General features: G+C 40.5%; 1 protein-coding gene across 12 annotated transcripts in view; it reads left to right on the forward strand.

The window, feature by feature from the left end:
• LOC109636681 (3',5'-cyclic-AMP phosphodiesterase 4C-like) overlaps nucleotides 1-21,208 on the forward strand; it is an 84,615-nt gene that overhangs the window by 18,419 nt on the left and 44,988 nt on the right. For 4 of the 12 annotated variants that reach the window (XM_069521771.1, XM_069521772.1, XM_069521775.1 and 1 more), the window contains exon 1: nucleotides 20,339-20,788. The exons of 4 other annotated variants lie outside the window; for them this stretch is intronic. In XM_069521771.1, coding sequence (XP_069377872.1) covers nucleotides 20,553-20,788 — 236 coding nt within the window. In that variant the 5' untranslated portion in view covers nucleotides 20,339-20,552. Of the gene's footprint in view, nucleotides 1-40; nucleotides 611-20,338; nucleotides 20,789-21,208 lie in introns of those variants that run through there. 4 more of the 12 variants (XM_069521773.1, XM_069521778.1, XM_069521781.1 and 1 more) reach the window with 2 other exon arrangements.

The following is a 21,208-nucleotide window of genomic DNA, read 5'->3' on the forward strand; positions in this document are numbered from 1 at the left end:
AAAAACATTATTAGTGGTATTATTTTCTTTCACTGGTGTGGTTGTTAGTTTGGCATTAGAGAGACAGATGGAGGAAGCATGGGGAAGACGGAGAGAGAGAGAGAGATGAGACAGAGCAGTTAAAGGAGGGATGAGCAGAGGAGGGCTGAGACAGAGAGAGGGAGGGAGGTATGACTGAGAGAGGGATGAGACAGAGAAAGGGAGGGAGGTGTGACTGAGAGAGAGGTAGACAGGGGCTTCAGCACTCCGGCTCATGGACAGCAGCGCAGCACCATGCCGCTCTGTGTGCGCCATTACGCAGCGTGAAGCGCACGGTTTCCTCCTCTCGTCGCCCTCCACGCGTCTCTCCCGCTTCTTCCTTTAATCGATTCACAAAAACAAGAGGTAAAAAACAAAAAAAGTAGAAAATGGAGTGTACCACGCTGAGCAGAGAAGGAGCAGGACTCGCCAAGCCGCCCAAACATCTGTGGCGACAGCCCCGGACTCACATACGGATCAAACAGCGCTTCAACTCAGACACCGAGCGCTACCTGTGCCGCAACCGGACCCTGGAGAAGCTGCGACCCGGGCTGAAGAAACCCCGCATGTCCTGGCCCTTCTCACTGAAACGGTAAAACCTTCCCCATCTGAAGAGTGTGAACTGACCACAGGCTCAACCGGCTTCACTGGTCAGATTTCAGTGTGGAGGAAAAAGTCCAAAACCTGTATTTGTATTTATAACATTGATGACTTTATCATATACTTTTTATATACATGAGTATTTCCACAATTTAATATTCTATAATTACATTAGAGACATAGAAAATACAGACATTTTTATAATTAAGTTGGAAGGGTATGAACATCAACCCCATGTATGTGAAAGATTGTAAAGAAAGATAAACAGTATTTATTTAATCAGTCTGTGTAATTAAAACAAGTGAACATACAGTAACATAATAAACACCACAGCAGTACTTTATTTAGGGCTTTTAAAACTATAGATTTACCAAAAACTCTGCTAACTACTTCCATATTAACCTTTCAAATAGACGGCACTAAACTCCATGTAACTGCTAACTCTGTGCACAGTGATCAGTGGGTTTTGAATGATCCCCTTAAATGTTTTTATATTTCAATATAAAAACATTTAATTGTGCGTTCAATCTTTTAAAACATCTTTCATTATCACTTACTATAAAATGTTAAAGCCGTCCTGAATGTTCTGCTCTGTTTTTCTGAAATGGATCTCTGGACATTCAGTACATTGTGTACAGTATTTTTGTTATTTCTGAGTTTTAATGAAACATAATATAGAATACATTTAATGACAGATCTGTGTTGATAACATTTGTCTGTCAGGCTTATGCAGAAAAATGTTTGTGTGTTTACAAAAACTTCAAACTGAGCTCAGTGTGTTTTAAGAAAGCTTGTCGTGCGTTGCAGAGTCCCCACAGAGTGGTGGTGTCGTTCAGCTCCAGATTCTCACTGAGCCTCTTGGCTTCTGTCATCTTCGTCAGTTTGCTCAAATTAGCCCTCAGTGGACTCTGAGAAGCAGTGAGCGGGGCTGCTGGTGAAAATGTGTGTAACTTGCACCCGTGAACGTCTATCCTTGGGAACATTTATATCACGTGTTGTGGCAACATGGCAGGAGGCTTTGCAGGATTTTAGGTTCACATGACTTTACATTGTCATGCTGCTGTTGACCTGCTCTGTGTTGAGCAACTTGTCTTTGATTTGCTTTCTTGGAAAATGATTCCAGTTTCATGCAGTCACCTGTTTCTGCAAGTACAGAAAACATGGATTGAGTTTTCTTCCAATTGTTGAAATGAATCAGATTCCCAACATGTATCATAATGAAACAGGGCTGTTAAGTTAATCACGGTGCTGCACTGGGAGGTTGTTTTGGATTAAAAAGCCCATGAAATTACATCGATTGAGTAAAACACAGGGATGATGCTGGTGAGGGATGATGATGGAGGAGGTGTGAGCGATGTTTAGCTTACACTGAAACACCCTGAACACCTCATCCATCAGGCTGATGAAGAGCTCTGGCCTCCCTCCGTTTCACTGCGTCATCTCCTTCACTTTCATTCCTCAATGTTGCCGGGGGAGAAATTCAGGGCTGATGAGGTGTCTCACCTCTTTGGTTTGTTATTTGTCAAATCTGCTATAGTCTGAGATTGAGGATGCGTTTAACATTTGGAAGAGAGAGGTCGGGAAATAAGATAAAGAGAGAAAACAGTAGAGAGATGAGTCATGAACATTCACTGTGGATTTATGAAAACTCATTTTGTTGGACATTATCATCCAGGTTTGTGTGTAGAGATTTAGTGTTTTGAACATTTAAACTCGTTTTATCTTAATACAAATCTAGGGAAACACTGCGGTTTCTTTCTAGAAAGACAGAGGAAAATCTCCAATCCAAAACACAATAACCCATATTTGTGATTGGCTGCAGCCGGATTTTAACAGGCATTGAAATGGTTGTCATTTCAGCTCTGCAAACGATGCTTGCTGTCAACAAGCAACGCCACAAAACGACTCCACTTCAGCAGCTCTCGAGACTCTTCTCTCTAAGAAATCAATAAAAAAAGACAGCACCACGGCTCATCTCACCTAAGAGGGTTGAAATAAGAAGACTGAAAAATATACTTTACATTTAAACATAAATTGCTTTTGGACTGATGTCACTTCCAGCGATTAAGAATTCCAGATATGAGCAAAATATAAGGCTCATTTATGTTCAATGTTAAATTAGTATATGTACTCTTTGTTCATTTTGTCCATATTTCTGCCCTTCTTCTGAAAGCTCATGGATAAAACGGACGAAATGGAGCTTAAATGCAGCAGTAAGGTCCCAAATGTAAAGAATAACACAGAATAAACCCAGTTCATTCATCATGGGGTGGCTGTGACTCAGCTGGTAGAGCATGTCGTCCTCAGAAGGTCGTTGGTTTGAACCATAGACTGTATATGTTTGAACCCAGTCTTCACCTTCCACATGCTGAAGTGTCCTTGGGCACTGAACCCCAAGTTGCCCCTGACATCTGTACCATTCACATTGATGCACTGTATGTATGTGTCTGAATGGGTGAAAGACAAAACTGTAAGTTCCAGACGAGAAAAAGGCTAATAGATACACAGCATTTACCACGATGAGGTAAAGATAAGAAAATAGAGAATAAAAGATTCACTATTTGCAGTTTAAAATTAAATAAATGCAAGTTATCATGAGGGGGTCGGAGATATTCCTTCGGGTCAGTTTCACCCTGAAATCGTCAATACAAAAAAGATTGGAAATCCATAATCTGAATTCACATTTCATGAATAAATGCATGAAACTCATGATAAAAGAGATGCATGTACATGGACTGACGGTATAGAATGTCACAGTGCGATTGTGTGTGTGTGTGTGTGTGTGTGTGTGTGTGTGTGTGTGTGTGTGTGTGTGTGTGTGTGTGAGAGACTGTGTGCATGTGTCAATGAGTGTGTGAAAACAAATTACAGACAAACAAAAAAAAATGGACGGCCTCAATGTCATCATCCCACTTTGACCATATCCCGTCAGTCTGAAAACAGGTTGAGCTGTAGGTAGGAGTAAGAGCAGTGATTCAGTCTTTCATGGCCACCAACAGCAACACCACCGTGTTTATTCTCATCTGAATACGTCCTTCCTTTTTTTTTTTTGTCTGATTGTGTTTGAGATCACTCAGAGTTCTATAGATCGGGTGGGCTGAACATTTACCGAACCCACACTAAATCAGACATGGTCATGATTTATCCCATTGCATCTTAAGTTTCAAAGTAAAATCACAGTTTAAAAATAAATTTTGTGAAATGAGTCGGTGGATTACAGTATTTTCATTTCATTTCGGTCTTAAAGCCTAGTTCATTATTCGCTCAAAGAAACTCATCCAGAGTTGTGACTTAACAATTATGAGCAGTTACCACTTTTCTTTATCTTCTTTTATAGCAAAACATGTTCTCATGCCTTTAGGATCTGCAGCAGCTGCTGAAAAAAGGACCAGTGGTCAACTTGAAACAGAACGGGCTTCCTTGAATAGCACTTTTTACTCCGGGGTCGGTGAAAGATTACCCCTGTTGCTATGGAGCCCATCTGTTTTTCAGCGCTAATGGCATAAAGGGTTCCCTACCGGGTTATTGGAGGAGGAGGAGGCTTTCGAGACAGAAGAATGAACATAATCAAACATGAAGAAAAGAAACAAAACAAGTCTGGACAAGCTGAAGGAAACGAATGTAGTCGTGTTTAACACATAGAGCTGCATGAGCTGACCTGCAGGTGCGTGGCTGCTGCTTTTTATCAAGTATCGTTGGTCAATTTAACGCCACTGCAGAGGAGATGATTTCACAGTAAAATTAAAGGCTGCTGATGTTTTCTACCTGTTTAGTTCCCACAAGTTCCACGCTCAGACGAACGCTTTTGTGTTGAGGCTCTTTCATTATCAAAGGGAATGAGAATGGCTGCATAAAGAGAAACCAAAACATGCCATGGTAATAATGGAATTTATTACCTCTGCTAAGGTTTTGTTTTCACCTCTATTTAGATGATTTCTGGTTTCAATTATACAGAACCTCATTACACTTTATATGTCTCTAATCAAATTGCTGGTTAAGAAACTAGTACAGGGAGATTTGCAGAAGTAAAAGAATAAGCGAGTGCATTGGAGCTGAACGTGGCTTCCCCCTTCTTTCATATCTACCTCGTTGGATCAGTTGTATATTTTTATATCTACCATGTTGGATCAGTTGTATATTTTTATATCTACCATGTTGGATCAGTTGTATATTTCTCCCCAGTAGAGCCAGTGCTTTTACACACATCACACTTAATCCTGGCCCGATAAATGGTTTTATAGTACATCGTGTTTTTCTGCAGAGTCTAATCGGTCAGGTACTCCCTTTATGAGGACTGGAGAAGCGTAAGAAGTGAGGATGAGCATCCAGTCTGGTCGTGGCATTGATTTATTATCATCGCAGTTTATTGAAAAGCTGACCGTGGAAACACGAAGCAGCTTGTACTCTCCTCCGCACTGTCAGCCGCAGACAATCAGAACTGTCCAGGGAGACACCTTTCACTCTGAGTTTGTTTCACATCGGGGCTGGAGGCCGGTAACAATTAGTCTGTTCACTGGAAACTGTTTTCAGACACATGACAGGTCAGAAACGAGCTAAAGGAAAAACTCTGAGCACACTCACTGTAGTAGCAGTTAGTTTCATCCATCCATTCATCCATCCATCTAAATACACAACATACACCCAGTACATATATACACAGTACATATATACACAGTACATATATACACAGTACATATATACACAGTACATATATACACAATTCTGTCAGTTATATTGAGAGAATGAAAACCAATGGACTGCTGCATTGGAAAAATAACACTGAAGGATTTCTCATCTTCATGTAGCTATGACAGCACAAATATGACTTTACTTGAAAGGAATTTTGATGTAAGATCAACAAGATGCACCACTTGCTGTTTTTAGTCATTAAATGTAATCGTCCATTAAGCTTCTTCAAACAGACTGCATTTGTTTTTGCCGACAACCGAGCAACACAATCAAAATTTAGATCAGTGGTTTATTTCTTTTTCAAGAGCAACTGAGAAGCTCAACTTACTGAAAAGTGCTGAGTCTGAAAGGTTGTAAACTTTTGTTGTTGTTTTTAATAAATGATTTCACAAGAGCAACAAGTTTCCCCTTTCTACAATCAGAATTTTGGGCGTTTGGAATTAGAACTAGACAATCTTGTCTATGATTGTTTGGCCTTGGAATTTTGAGCCTTTCTAATTTAATTAGAAGAAGAACAGTCGGACACTCCACACTTAGCTGTGTTATAAAGACACATCCATCTAAAAAGATGTTTGTTGCCTTCTTGCTCTCTGTGCATTTGCCTACAGCCGGTAGTCAGAGTCATGTAGGATTGAAAGTGTTTACTCCACGGCAAACCAGCCTGTGGCAAAACCCCCCCCCAAGAAACGAGTCAGGCCTTTTCATGGAAACTGCTGTTGCTGCCTGCTTGATGAATTTGTTTGTTGATTTTACTCAGGATGTGCTTAATGGTGCTCTGATGGCCTGTTTTTCTTTTCATAGAATAAATGTGTCGCTGCCTCTCCTGCTGTGAAAAAACAATGAATGACTCTCTCCCTCTCCCTCTCTCTCTCTCTCTCTCTCTCTCAAAAGCTCAGCATGATTGATATGAATCATGAAAAAGTTTAAGTTATCATCAGTAGGCGTTTGAACAAAAACAACTCGTATCATTATCACTCTGACTCGAGCCTTTCAATAATTACTTCTGAAGCAAAGAAAAGAAAATATATCTTGAAAATGCATTGAAAGATATAATATGTAACAATTCTCCATTAAATGTTTTCAGACACCTAGACCGATGTATTTTGTTGACTTGTTTGCTCATATTATCCAAACTGTTTCCAATAATGTTCTAATGCAGAGAAATCATTTTAATTGCGTCATACCCAGTTTACCTGTGGCTTTCTCCGTCTCTGCTGTAAATTCTGGGGCAAACGACCTATGACACAGGAAAAACACACTACTAGCTAGTTAGCAAGTTAGCCAGTCTTTTCCTTCATCTGTTGCTCCTAATGGTTCACAATTATTCATTTCCATTTGGCTTTACATCGTCAATGGTGGTGAAGACAACAACTCCCATGATCCCATGTTGCTTCACAAGGTCATCAAACTAGGTCTTTTGCTTTGATTGAGAGAACCCTTTAGTGGCCAGAATTGTATATTTAAAAAGCAATATAGTAAAATAACTAGTTCTGCAGACAGCTTTGTATTCATTTAATACAAACTATCAGTGTCCTGAGCTTAAAAACACCTTCAAATTAAAATCACTCTTGACCTTTTTAAAATACTTTGTAGTTCACACCCAAAAGTGTCCTCATTAATAGTTGGAAAGTGATTGTTCCCCTCCGATGGGACATTTTGCATAATGCTGGGATAATAGCTCTATAATAGCCTGACCTGACAGACGAGGGCTCTTAGGAATGAAAATGTGCATCAGGCCTAAAAGGAGGTAATATTTGGTACCGTGTAGTGTGTCATGATGGAAGACAACCGCAGAAAGAGTGTGTTAACGTTAACCACGTTTAGAAATCTGTGTCAGGAGTCAAATTTTTTTTCTTTCATTTTCCAGCGCATAGACTGACCCATCAACCTCACTTCCACAGCTATGAGCCCCCGATCGAATGACAGCATAAGAGTTAATTATCAACGCCATTAATGCCAGAAAAACAGGAAATGAAACATTATAATGAGTCATGAGACTGAGATGAGACATAATCTCTTTGTATTATCTCTCCTGTGGCATACCACTCTTCACAGTGTGAGGGTTACTGTGAGTGTTTTATACTGTCTCCCACACCAGAAGACACACATGTTCATTATTATGAATTTTCCTGTCTTTGCTCTTGACCGAAGCATTAGTCTTCAAAATGAAGTGGCTCCCTGTGTTTTCTGCGCTGTGCCGTCTACTATGTCTAAATTAAAAGTTTTAGTCAAAAGATTTGAGGTAATTTAAAAGTTTGGACATGAACTCTCTAGAAAATTGGGTCTAGACATTTTCCAATGTTTGCCTTTCATATATAATGAACTTAGCCGGAGATTTTGCAGGATAGATAAGGTTCCCATGATTATAGCATATTGTGACCAGCGTCGACCATTATCACCAAAAGCTCTCAAATCTTGTTTTCATCTGCTTCCTTTATGTGTCACCTCTTCTTCATCCAAACATATTTTTTATTTTCTTGCATCCGTCTTGTGTTGGAAATGTTATCAACACACCCACTCGCTCACACTGACATTTTTCTGATGTATTCTCCCATTTCACGGATATTTTACGAGGGCAAAGTTCCCGGAAATGTCCGGAGCAACTGACTCTGACATTTGAGTTCTCACATACAAAACATTTTCAGGAAAATGTCAGAAACCTAAGTGTGTGTCTGAAAGCAGCTTGAGTCTAAAGGGGACACATTTGTGTCTTTCTGGAACTTTTAGTGAGGCTTTAGGAAGGGGATGCCTCTAACCTCAACCCCTGTCTTTGTTATTGTTTGGTCAAATCTAAAGACTGTTCGCCCCCTTTCTTCCACAGTAGTGCGTGATGTGGGGTGATGGACCGTGTGTGTCTGAGCAGCAAGCAATCACAAAAACAAATAAGGTTTCTGATCCATCTGGCAGCACCACAGCAGCAGCTCCGTGATTGAGCACTACAGGAGATGAGTAAAGCACTTCTCATCCATGTGAGTACACTGCCCACTGATTCAGTCCAGATAAAACGGATCGGAGAAATGAATGTGGTTCCTAGTGATAAACCTTGATGAATTACAAAACAATGCACTCGGAAAAGAATAGACGTGAATCCCTGCCCTTGCGTTGACCTGATCCTAATCCTGTTAGAGTCCGATTTCATTTGTTTTGCTGCTGCTTTAAGTGGAACAATAGAGGGGAAATGATACTCTGCCTTTTTTCATATTTTTATCTTTCACCCTGAGCAAACACACAGCAGTTTCAACACCCGACAGTTCCCATACTCATCACTACCAATTCGATTTCAGGATAAACTTGACCTTATTTTAAAGCAAAGATCCATGAAGATCAGATCTCTGTTATCTGGAAATCCCTGACACTCCCATTACTACACAAAGCAGCAGCAAAAAATGCAAGAGTATAATATGCTTTTAAGATAATTCAGAGATAATCAAACCCTCAAACAGCTCACGGTTCCTTTGACCATAGAATCGTTTCTTGGCGGCGCTCTTATCTCTCTGAAAAAAAGTTTGTTACCAAAGCCCAATGGATCTTGGGATAGGTCGAGCTGAGAAGGATCCAACAGCAGGAAACTTTGTTGCTTGGAGGAGCCTTTCAAAGGAGATAGCCTAGTCGTGTTGCTGTGATGCAGTCTGTCTTTAAATGCAGCCTCTGTAGGAGAAGAGCGACTGAACTGGAACACAGCTCCAGTCTGAAAAGACCACCAGTTCCTAAATAGATCAAAGAATAGTCGAACCAACTAGAACCAGATAGAGAAAGAAGACGAACACAGGCAACAGCCTGATGCAGCACCGATCAACAGGCAGCTTTGTCAGTAGCAGAACATGCAGGTGTTTCTCTCCGCGTTACTCACAGATTTCCTCCTGCAATGATTGTGGTGTTCCACCTGATTGCAGCAGATGGTCATATTGTCACTCAGACCTGTGGCTCACAGCAGAACGGGATCAGCCTGGTCTCATCAAAAGGTGCCAGAATAACAATTTCTTCAAGTTATTTTTCATGTTATCACTGTTTCTTTTTAGCTTTTTGCCTAAACCCACTGCAAATTGCATGAAATGCATAAATATGACAATAGGAAATATTCTAAAAGTGCTATTTATTTATAATCCCATGAACTCACATTGAACATGATTATGCATGTAATTTTGGGCCGTGTCAGATTTGTGTCCTGGGTTCGTTATTTCCGACAAGAATTCTCATCAAAGGTTTGACTGATGCAATTCGATATTAACTTAAGTCAGGTAATATTTTCATAAAATAATATAGCACAAGATATTCTACAAAGTCAACAGTGTTGTAATTCTTTAAACTGATATGAGGAATATTGTGTATTTTACCTTTAATAACTGAGGACAAAGGTAGCAGCTACTAATAAACCCTGCATTTACTTGGATTTCATAGTTTTGATTTATAGTTTATTTATTTTTATACAGTCAACATATAGAGAAAATTAGCACAAAAAAACCCAACGAAAGGTTGAAAGCTACCTGACAAACTCATCTGGTATTTTGAGACACACCAGCGCTGCATTGAAATGGAGCTATTTTCGAGACACTGCCACTTCACCTGCTGACTGATTGTTGGCTCTAAGTCAGGCACCCTCCCCCGTCCTCGTCGCCACCTCACACATAAACTATAGACCTGTAATATCTGTAATTGCTTTAGTATGACCATTAATATGAGAGGCAGGGACAAGAGATCCACTCCTGGAGCAAACAGGGGGTGGGAGGCATAATGACTCAGATGAATCACATCGATGCACATCTGTCGCTGTGTTGAGTCAAGAGGAATCTCCATGCTAATTACTCAGACAAGCACCGAGAGGGATTTATCTTCATGCTTAAGGAGGGAGGCTCGGACATCTCGCAGGGCAGCAGCAGTCATCTCCCTGCCGCTGTTGTAAACCCGACAGTGTCGCAGCATGTTAATTCACACAACCACATTAACTGGGATGCATCAGTTTAGTCGTCAGACACAAATTAAATCATGTTGGAGACGAGATGTTGCCTCAGTCTCGTGTGTTGTTGTCTTGGTTTTGTTGTTGTCGTGCAAAAAATGTGGCTAGAGGTCATGAGCTGTTACCATGTCAGTAATAAGTAGCTACATGTTGTGAACAATGCTGCAAAACAAAATGGGTGCCGCTCCCTGATCTTATTTGAGGTTTATTTCTGCACGAATCATGTGACGATCACTCAGAGTGTTGAAATAATATGAGGCTGCTCCGTGCTCCTTTATACCAATAAAACCTCAAAAGAGTCAAAGCAGTAATGAATTGATTTTGAAATGCTTCATGTCGAGCGACTAACAGCTCTGTCACTGTGTTCACATTCACAGATCCATTTCGCAGTCGTCCTGCGATGTTTGCTTTGCGCCAACAGTAATCAAAGTGACACTCTTTGCCTCGAGAGGTTGTTATAATTTGATGAAAGTAATCATTTGTGTTTTCATTTGTTCATAACAACATTAAAGCTGCATTAGGGACATTTGTATGTTAAAATACACTGAACAGCTTGTATCATAAAGTGAGGAGAGAAGGGTGGGCCTTGTCCCCCGGCTGAGATGCTGTTGATCAGATGTAATTCAATTCTCTTCTGACAGATGGAGACCACAGCCAAACCTCCCATACACACAAAGAGGCTTAGAAACGTAAGAGCAAACTGCAGGTTCAGAATTTTAGTGACTAAAGACTGTGTTAACTTTAAGTACAAAAACCTTTTGTATTTACTGATCAGCCGACTTAAAACAAGTTATATATATTACACGTGTGATCCTTGTGGGATATATAGACTGTATTAAACAACAGACAACTCATATTCCGGATGCTAATGCCAATATCTAGAAGTCACGATGTCTCCAGTGCCTCTAATGCTGTGAATATGTAGAACAAACTTAAAATAAATGAGTTTATGTCAATTAACAAATGGGATTAATGAAGAAACCTTTTCCCGTTAATGTTGCTTATGTCAAAAGATGAAAAATATCACCTCACGCCTCCAAATGTCACGCGATTTCTTTACTTTCAAGGCAGAAGGAACCGCTGATGGAATAAAGATTGTTCTCCCAAAAGGATTAGGACCCACTAATGTTCTGACCTTTTGGTGACAGAGGGTCTCGCAGGCTCGTCCAGGATCTTCATCCAGCAGGCAAACAAAAATGTGACCTTCTGTTTGAAACATTATCAATGAAGCGCCACCCTTGGGCCTGTCAAAGGGTTTGCTCATCTATGTGTTCCCCTTTATTTATGATTAGCCATTCCTCTGCGGTTTATGAATGGATGCTTAACCTTTACTGCAGTTTGTCTGGCATGAATAATATGCAGAGCTTTCTGTATAACGCTGCTCTCTTCAAAGAGCGTTGGCTCTGAAAATATAATAAATGGTGAAATTCAATATGACTGAGACAGAAGGTTAAGGCCTCTGCACATCAGGAGTGACGCAAATAAACGTGAATGAATATGAGGTGAAATTTAAAGCGTAAGATGGAATCTACATCAAGTGACGATGATCTGGTAAAACTCAATAAACAAAAGAGTATGAAATACCTGCGGTCACCCAATATTGACAAGCAGCGCGAAACTCACCAAGCTTTATTTCAGGATGTCCGTTTGAAGAACTGCTGTAACATCAGGCACCAAGGTCATGGGTTTTTCTTGAGTATTTAATTTGACGAAGTACCTGTTAATTTGTAAAAAGTCCCAGCATGTGCCCAACCGTGTTATTCATTTTTTTTAGCTACATCATATAATTTCAAAAAATGACAGGGAGCAATGCTTAAAGGCAAATATATTGAAGGAAAACATTTGGTTCAGACATGGTTCAGACATGTACATGTTGGAAACCAAAACTTGAAAAAAATGACTTTAGTCCGAAAAAGTAGAAGCTGCTGAGCAAAATTCCATTGCTGATGTGAAAGCCTGCATTGACTGAATACAGGTAAAACATTTTATTAATGTGAGAATAATTGCATGAAATTACGTGCAAAGCCCTTTAATCAAATCAGATATCAGCAGAACACATTAAAGGTTGATGTTTGTCTTGTTTGTAAAGCAATCATTTGAACTTTATTGTGATATTAATATTAATGTTAAAATGTGTATTTCATACTTTAGTGGTAGGTACTGTTCCTTGCTTCCCTGTTCATTTTCTCCGCGCACATTTTCTTCCTGTTCCCTTGTTGTCACATCTGCTGCCACATAAGGATCAGAGAAGCTCAGATAAACTGTAAACTGTCAGAGATATTTACGCCTGTTGACTGTAAAGTTGTACGACATGATCCCCGACACAATCCCTTGAAAACTCTCCCCAGATAACTGGAAGGTTATTGGCCACCTGTCACCCCGGCTGCTGTCCCAGTGCGGCTGATGAGTTAATATGTTGTGTGAATGAAGCAGTGGAGTGTAGTGGAGTAGTGACTGAAGCAACCTGGACATGTGTAAACCAACACTCCTCAGCTTTAGTAACACATTCTGGTGCTACTCTCCTCACTATGAAGTGTTCACCCCCCAGCAGTGAGGATATGAGGTTTCTAAATGAAGCCTGTAGTGGAAGTGGTAAAGCAGATACAACAAATCTAAAAATGTCAATCTTCTGTGTTCAAGTAGGCAGATAATAATAACTAAATGTGCTAATTTAAAGCCGGCTACAAAACAGTATTTCATGGTTAACATTGACCAGGTTCTGAGGTGTAGGACAGAGAAAGGGACTGACAATGCATTCACACATTTTAGTTAATCCGACAATGATTAAATGCTGTTCCTCCAGCCTATATACCCATAAAGATTATGCCAAAATATCAAGAGTGTCCGCCTTGCACTTTAAACGTCATTTGGAGTCTGGTTAAAGAAAAGATAAAAAAAGAAGACATGAAAACAGAGGATCGTTACATTAACCATTACAGATCAGGTTTAAATCCTGAAGCTCTGTTTGAATGACATCTCTGTGTCCTCCCCCTGACCGTGGTCCTTCTCGTCCAATTCATCAGTTCCACCATCTCTACCAACGAACAGTCCTGGAGTTAACAAACTTTTTCTATGTCAAAGTCATTGAGGCCTGTGTGGACTCTGAGGTTTTGAAATCGTTTTATACGCTGATCTGTGCTTTGACCCAATTCCATCAAAGATTGCTTTGTTTTTGTCTTGACATGTGGTAATTGAGGAACTTATATACAAAGGTGTGTGTGTCTGTGTATGTGTTTGTGTGTGTGTGTGTGTGTGTCTGTGTATGTGTGTGTGTCTTTCTAAACTACATCCAATCAATTCAGTGCTTGTCTTTGGACTCACAGGATTACGCAGTCGACCTCACAATGATTCACAGTGAGATATCTTGAATGCTGTGAAAACAGCAATCTGTATTTGTGGCCTAAAATGAGTCGATAGAAGCGATAGGAGGGAAGACAGCGATGCTTAACTGACCAAGGCGGCAGAACATCACATTTACAAGTCGTATAACTTTGTGGAAAAAAACATTTTGACACTCTCAACACTTCCATTGTGGAGCAGAATTACAAAGCACAGAAGAGACAGGCCTTTAGGAGACGGGAGTGTTAACATGGGTGTCATTTCTTAATGCAATAGTATTCAGAATTTGAAGTGTTATAACTTTTAGGCAGGAACAGAAATGATATCCGTATTTCATAGAACAGGAGATAACATCATGATGCTTTATTGAAAGTGGTCGATTTGTAAAAAAAAATTGTATTATAAGCAGGGGGGTGTTCAAAGTGTTTCACCCCAAAAATCGGATTTAATGAAAAACAGATTTTAGTGTTTATTTTTTATTTGCCCACAGTACACCATGAATTCCTAAATTACTGGTAAATGCAGCGTGTCAGATGATGTTTCATGCAAATTTCGAACCGCTGTTGAAAAGGCACAGGAAGGATAATAATCACAGATATATATCACTGCTCACGTCCTGTGTTTGTTCGAACCACATCCTCCAGCCTCTGCATCTGTTGCCTGTTTCCCCTGGATCGTGTTTGCTGATAACACCAAGGCAGCAACAGTGTTAATGCTTATTTCATTGAAGTATGAAAAGAGAGGCCTCCGTTTCAAACGAGCTAACTGTCACTGCCCACATTCTTCCATGTGTCCTTTATATTGGAATGGTCGTAATCATCACTTCCACTAGAGGGCAGGGCTAAGTCGAGAGTTGTTACATCACTGCTGATCGGAGCTGACCCGGGCGTCCTCGTGGACTGTGTCCATTCCCATTGCAGACAAAAGCACGATGTTTGGCTTTACTTGCCTGTAGGTTCTTACCAACTCTCAAAGTCTCTCCTCTAAAAGATTTGCGATTCTTAAAATGTCTTTCTCTTCGCCTATTGTCACAAGTATCAGCTGCTCAATCCCCACTATTTACTGCTTCTGTATCTGTGAGTATCTAATGTTGAGCGTAAATGAGGCTTAAAATCGCTCCCCCATCTTTGAATTTCCTCAATAAATCAAGTTGCATCTGATGTGATAAACTCCGAACTAAGATTTTAAAATGTTGATATAACAAACATATATTAATAACATTAACAAAGTCACTATGAAAGCATTCTCTTCTTCATCGTTAATGTTTTCATTCAGGCCTTTTTAAATTTTCTCTTGGACTATTGTCCAACTTAATGGCGGTGGTGTTTAACTACACCACCTCTGTGGCTGCAGCCTCAGATGTGTGCAAGGTCAGAACAACAGTCGTCTTGTTTGAATCACATCACACACTTTGTCATGGAGGAGATCCCAGTTGCCTAGGAGATGCAGATGACACTGACAGGCAGTTGTGAAATGAAGGATGTGATGTCTCAGTCTTTTTGAAGCCCACAGTTTCGACCTGGTCTTCATCATCACAGTCGCTTCACCTCAGACTGAAGGTGAAGTCTGAGAAAACACACTGGGAGCGAGAATCATTTACAGTCCTCGTTCGCTAATAGACAAAAATAGAAATATACTGTAGTATGATGGGCGTATGTGTCACGACAGAACATCATCACCAATACATCGTAACTGAACATTTTAATGATACATTGCCATTTCCCCATTCTGGCAAAATTCAATATAATTAGTTTTAGGTTAACATGTATTTGGTTGTTTTGCTCACAGCCGTCATTCTTATCATGAGCTGATGATATTTTGTTGAAGCATGAGACAGTTTATTAGAATAAAAGTGCAGTTTGTAAGATCCTTTGCTTAAAACATGAAGATATGGGACATATGTAAATGTGTAAATTGAATATGGTCAGCAGGAAGGATTGTTGAGGAAGGTTGAGTTTTGAACCCTTCTGTCACCTTTTCAAAGATTTAAGCTTGAACAAATGAAATGAATCTGAGTAACTAAGCTACCAGTTGATGTCATTTGCAGCTCTAGTTACGTTTCAGTGAGGCAGCTGAACTCAGGTTACAACACATTACACTGGAAAACTAGAAAATATTCTAAGAGCAGACGGAAGATTTTCTTTATGTTTAGTTTAGATTTTAGCTCCGTGCTGTACTCACACTAAAGTGTGTTCTGGTTGGTAAATTATCTGTAGCATCATAATTACATTTCAACATCAGCTGCAAAATATGACAAATGAGTCATTTTGAATAAACAGCCGCATTAAATGGTGAATAAATAAATCGGTGACTAATCCTTGATTTAAATCTTTATTGCACAATCTGGGTGCTGAACAAACACAGGTCTTAAAGATGTTATTTCCAGTCTCACACAGACAATTACAACAGACCAAAACAAGCTTTGTCTATGCCAACCATTAAAGGTGGGACATTCGAACACAGACATGGACAGATATAAATGTGGGGATGTGATCTGTAGTATCAGCAGGAATATGTTGAAAGCCTGCGGACGCTGGCTCTGATCCCGGTTCTTGGCCTTTTCCAGAGGAAGTTGTTCAGACTGTGCCTCTCCGTGTTCCTGGCTCTTCTTCCCCCCCTGAGCTGCAAGTGACGCCTCCATCTGGACAATTTACCACTGCACGGCTCTGTGCATCCTCTCCTCACACTCTGACCTCCTCTGATCTGACTTCTATACCTTTTACACTTAATTACACTTAAGCAGTTTAACTTGCTGATGTAACTTCATCTGCAGTTTAAGCTCAAACTCTCTGAACATTAAGGAGGAAGTTGCAGTAGATGGAACAAATCTCATTTTTTGCTTTGTTATGATTTGATCATTTTGCGAAATTATATATTCATCTGCCTCAAAATCACTTGAAAAGACCAAGCCTGCTACTAATAACAATTTTAATTGTTGCAGATTATTTATTCATTGTAGAAAATAACCCATTTGAAAGCCTGCAGCCATCAACCATTTACCGCTGTTATGTGATTATAAAACTAGCCAACTCATTTTAGTTTGATCGACCATTCAATTAACTGTCTAATCGCTGCAGCTCTAAAAAGACCACAACCAACTATGAATTGATCTCTAATCGTTCCCAGGGGTTAAGCATCACAATTTCTCGTTTCATTACTTATTTCATCAAATCTGATGAGAGGTCTAATAACGTTTAATGTTGATGTTAATGAAGCTTTATATTGGATGTTACTTGTAGTTTACAGTCACAGTGTGGGGCGAGGCAGAGAGACGGAGATGTTGGAGGTAGATAAGAAGTCTTTTCAAATCAGCAACTGACCAAAGGTTTTTACTTTAACATTTTTCAAACCAATTATCACACGTAACATTATCTCTGTTAAGTATTTCCTCCTTATCTTAAAGAAAGCTGGTTTAAATGGACTCAAACTTATATTAACATTATATCTAGGTTATATTGCCGCCTGTTTTGTAAATCATGTGTGTGTGTAGTTACTTACATGCATCTGCACAGTAACATTGTTATTCTGGGATGTGACGAGAATTTTTTTTTTTTATAGATATTTATTTGTAACCTTTAAGCTTGTTCACATAAAGTGTGTGAGTCTGTGTGTGTTAGGACATACAGTAGCTACTATTCCATATAAAGTATTGTTGCAATTTTCTTCTTGGACTGAAAAATGACATTAAACGACAAGAAACTGAAGTCGACTTATTCTCCTGCACAAGTTACAACAGACTTTCTCTCCTTTGTTTGTCAAGTTCTCACTCCGCCGCTTGTCAGTCACCTTGACGAACTATCGCCGGTCGTGTGGCTGCCTACACTCACAGTCTGTTTTTAGCTGCAATTATTGCTCGAATGAGAACAGAATCAGAGCGAAATACACGCGGGGTGTGGGTTGATATAACTGCTGCAGTGTTTTGCCTTCAGAGCTGTAACGTCAGAGTGCCACAGTCACCTAATCATTTAGATGCGTACACCACTCACTCCCTGAAATGATTCATGTCAGGAAACCTTTCTGCATGTCATACCCTTATCTGTCTTTCTTTCTTTCATGTATTAATATCTTCCCCTCTTTCAAGCAGGTTATGATTTCACCAGTGTCTGTTTGTTGAGTTATTTGTTTGCAGGAATACGTACAATCTACTAAAATCAAATTTTGGTGCAGATACAGATCAAGGAGCAGATCCATTCAAATTATAGATATAATATTGATGAAAAAATAAGGTGGGAGATTTTTCCAAACACCTCCATACCCGCTGCTAACACAGCTTGTTTACATCCTGAAATGGAGAAGCATCACAGAAACACTGGAAGAAAGAAGTGATTATTTTGAAATTAGGGTGAAACAGTTCCATACATATCACTTCAGTCATTTTTCTTATGATAACATTTCATTGTTCAAATATTTTTCAGGTATGCTGTGTTGAACTCCTGCCAACTTGTCCATTCACTTCCATCCAGATAACCCCCATATTTCCTGCCACCGCTGCTACTGCAACACAAAGCTCCTGAAGGGTCATTCCTTATGCGAGTTTCACAGCTGGAAATGCACACACTTCAATAGAAAATCTCCTTTTATTAAAAAACAAAGCCTCGAGAGGGAGAGGGAGAGAGAGAGAGAGGGAGAGAGAGAGGAGCTTTCGGTGCAAGCTGCTGCTGGCTGTCAATTTACATTAAAACAGTATTTTTGATTTATGTGGTTTGTTTATTTTTAATAAAAAGTCCTTGGTTGAGTATATGTGACAGTTCCACCTACAGATACTGGAGACTGACGGAGACAGGATACCATGCAATGGATTCTCAGGTCTCTATTGCAAGGTCTGTGTGTGTGTGTTTGAAAATTAATTTGTATGTCTGTGTGTGTGTTAGCGGTGGGAGGAGGAAGGGTATGTGACTCAGTCAAATAAATATATCAGCATTAGTCACTTAAAGCAAAGACATGGCATTCAGCTCCTGGTCTTTTCTCCCCATTGACTCATAATGGCAAGTGTGTGATTTGCTGGGCCCACGTAGTCTACAGTTTTTCTTAATGTTTTGAATTATTTTCTCCCACGCAGCCAACCCCTGATTCCCTCACATGCGTAACTGTGTTGGCAGATGATGTGAACCGTTTCCAGGGTCGGGATAAAAATGCTCTGGGGCCAAGGATTAAGTTTGAACTATGAACTGTGCCTCAGACAAAGATTTTGTCCTAATACCGGAAAACTGATGCTCTGAAGTTTAATTTCTTTAAGTCAAACCTACACAGGTTCGACATTCTGCTGAGTTCACTTTGTTTGTTGCTTATCTTCATATTTTGTCAGTCTATCTGTGTTTGTGCGTGGGCACCATCTGCTGGTCACATTCGGCAGCACTCGATACAACAGCTGTGTTTTTGTTAGCCAGCTCATTGCAGTGACCCCTCGTGACCTCTCCGGAGTTAAATCAGTACTTTGGCAGGCGGCCCCTCGGGCTCGAGAGCCCCTCTACCTCTCGCTAACAAAGAGACAAAGCGAAGCAGAAATACTCAACTTATTTTCTGATTTAGCAGAAGGTGGACGATATTCCGAGCCTTTACAGAAATGATAATGACAATAACAAGCTTTAGTTACACAATGCTTTCCAAACATGGTTATAAAGTGTTTATCTAGTTCAAACAGGATTAAAGCATTTCCGGACAAAGGCAAATAGATCAGAGGATAAACTGAAACAGAAATAAAATGAAACAATAACAATACAATTATAAAACAGACAACACGTATAGACAATATAAATGGTATACAATGATAAATGAATGTATTATTAACGTCTATATTATTATTTTATCACCTCCCCCAAAGAGGTTATGTTTTCACCCCGTCCTTTTGGTTGTTGGTTGTTTTCACTAAAACTTATGTTTGGATTTCCAAAAAACTTGGTGGAAGGATGTGATATGAGTAGAGATGTTTTCATTGTTTGCTTGTGTCTGCTGCTGTCGTAAGCGTCTCAGCGATAAGCATCAGGACAGATGTTCCTGTCAGTAATGTTTACCCTGCTGAACCCTCACACGCAGCCAATCACAGGTCACCTTTATGATCCCTGGATCCCTGTGTACCTGTCTACTGTAGTTTATATCTGAGGTGTTCTGACTCTAAGACCCATGTCAGGAGCAAGACGTGTTTACAGTACGCTGCTTATCCAGAGAAATGTTTCGGCACAAGCAGATTTAAGACTTAACTTTGTGTATTTTGGTTGAATTCTCTGGGTTATGTTTTGTGTCAGGGAGGTTTTGAATCTGTGGGTCAAAGATGGAACTACTCAGCTTCATTGGAAAAATCTCTGTTCTCTTGAGACTCAAGTAAAAGTTTCAGTGACATTTCCATGGCTCCTGTTATCTTTTATCTGGAGCTGGCTCTGTTTTTAGACCGAGCGAGGCCCCCCCGCTGATGAGCACAACGAAAATCTATCCCGGCTGCAGCCTCTCAACGCTGCACAGCTTTGGCATGTGTCTTCACACACAGAGCTGTAATCACTGGTTAATATTTGCACACTGATGGCCTGAGGGTAAAAAAAAGAGAGAGGGATGTAAACTGTTGTGCTTAGTCGTTGCCAGTTTACTCCTGCCTGAAGGGAGTGCTGGACACGGTTAGTTCCCTCATGATCTGAGCTAACAACGCTATAATTCAGGCCTGGCCATATTTAGGCAGGGCTCAGTGCTATGTAAACAGAGCTTACTGCTGAGGGGAGGGCTCTCTCTTGCACTCATGTCTGTGTCCATCATCGGTGCCTGCAGATCGCTCTGCATGTAGGTTATGAAGATTCTCGAGCTGCGGATGTGAAGAGTTTCCTACAAGTGAACATACAGAGCATCATTAGACCTGAGAGATATCTGGTAAACGAATGGATGGCTTGGACCACCTTAGAGGGCTGTGCAAGAGATCGCCGTAAAAACAAGAGGCCTTTATTTTCTTAAACCCTCGAACGCCAGCATCATGAGCGAGGCCCTCTGCGAAGTCTCCGGGGAGGCCAATTCCTTCCCGTACAGCAGCACTCAGCCCATAAGGCTGAACCCGCAGTCAAGGTCTGGCTCACCCTGTGGATCCCCGAAGATGTCCCCCTGTGACTCTCCTCGAAACTCCCCCCGCCACTCTCCTCTGCTGTTCCGCAAACTCCTGATGAACCGCAGCATCGCCCTGCAGAGGCGCTTCACCTTGGCACACACACCCAGGTAGTGTGGTTTTGATATTACTGTACCTGTGCAGCATTTGCATGATCTGTTTTTCTAGAAAAATAAGTTAAAATGTGAAGGTTAAGATTCAGAAGTCGTCTTTGTTATCTCTAATACTATGACCCCTCTGAACTTGAGTAAACTCGTTTGTTCGGGGGGCTGATGGGTAATGGGGCATTGCCTCTGCATCACAGTTGCTGCTTTTCCACATTATCAACATGCGTGTCATGGGTTCACTGTGGAAAAAAAAGCACCATTGTCTGATGAGAAGGTAACTGTGGGAAATCATGATTTTGTTGACGTCGGGACTCGGTGTGGTCTCAATGGAACTCGTTGTTCCTGCAATGAAAGAGGGGGCCTTGTTTTGTGCCTAAGGTGTTCGTTGATGGCACAGCAGGCGCAGGTCAAGCAGCACGGAGA

The sequence above is a fragment of the Paralichthys olivaceus genome, chromosome 3 (assembly GCF_024713975.1).
Source record: "Paralichthys olivaceus isolate ysfri-2021 chromosome 3, ASM2471397v2, whole genome shotgun sequence".
In the NCBI taxonomy this organism is placed as follows: domain Eukaryota; kingdom Metazoa; phylum Chordata; class Actinopteri; order Pleuronectiformes; family Paralichthyidae; genus Paralichthys; species Paralichthys olivaceus.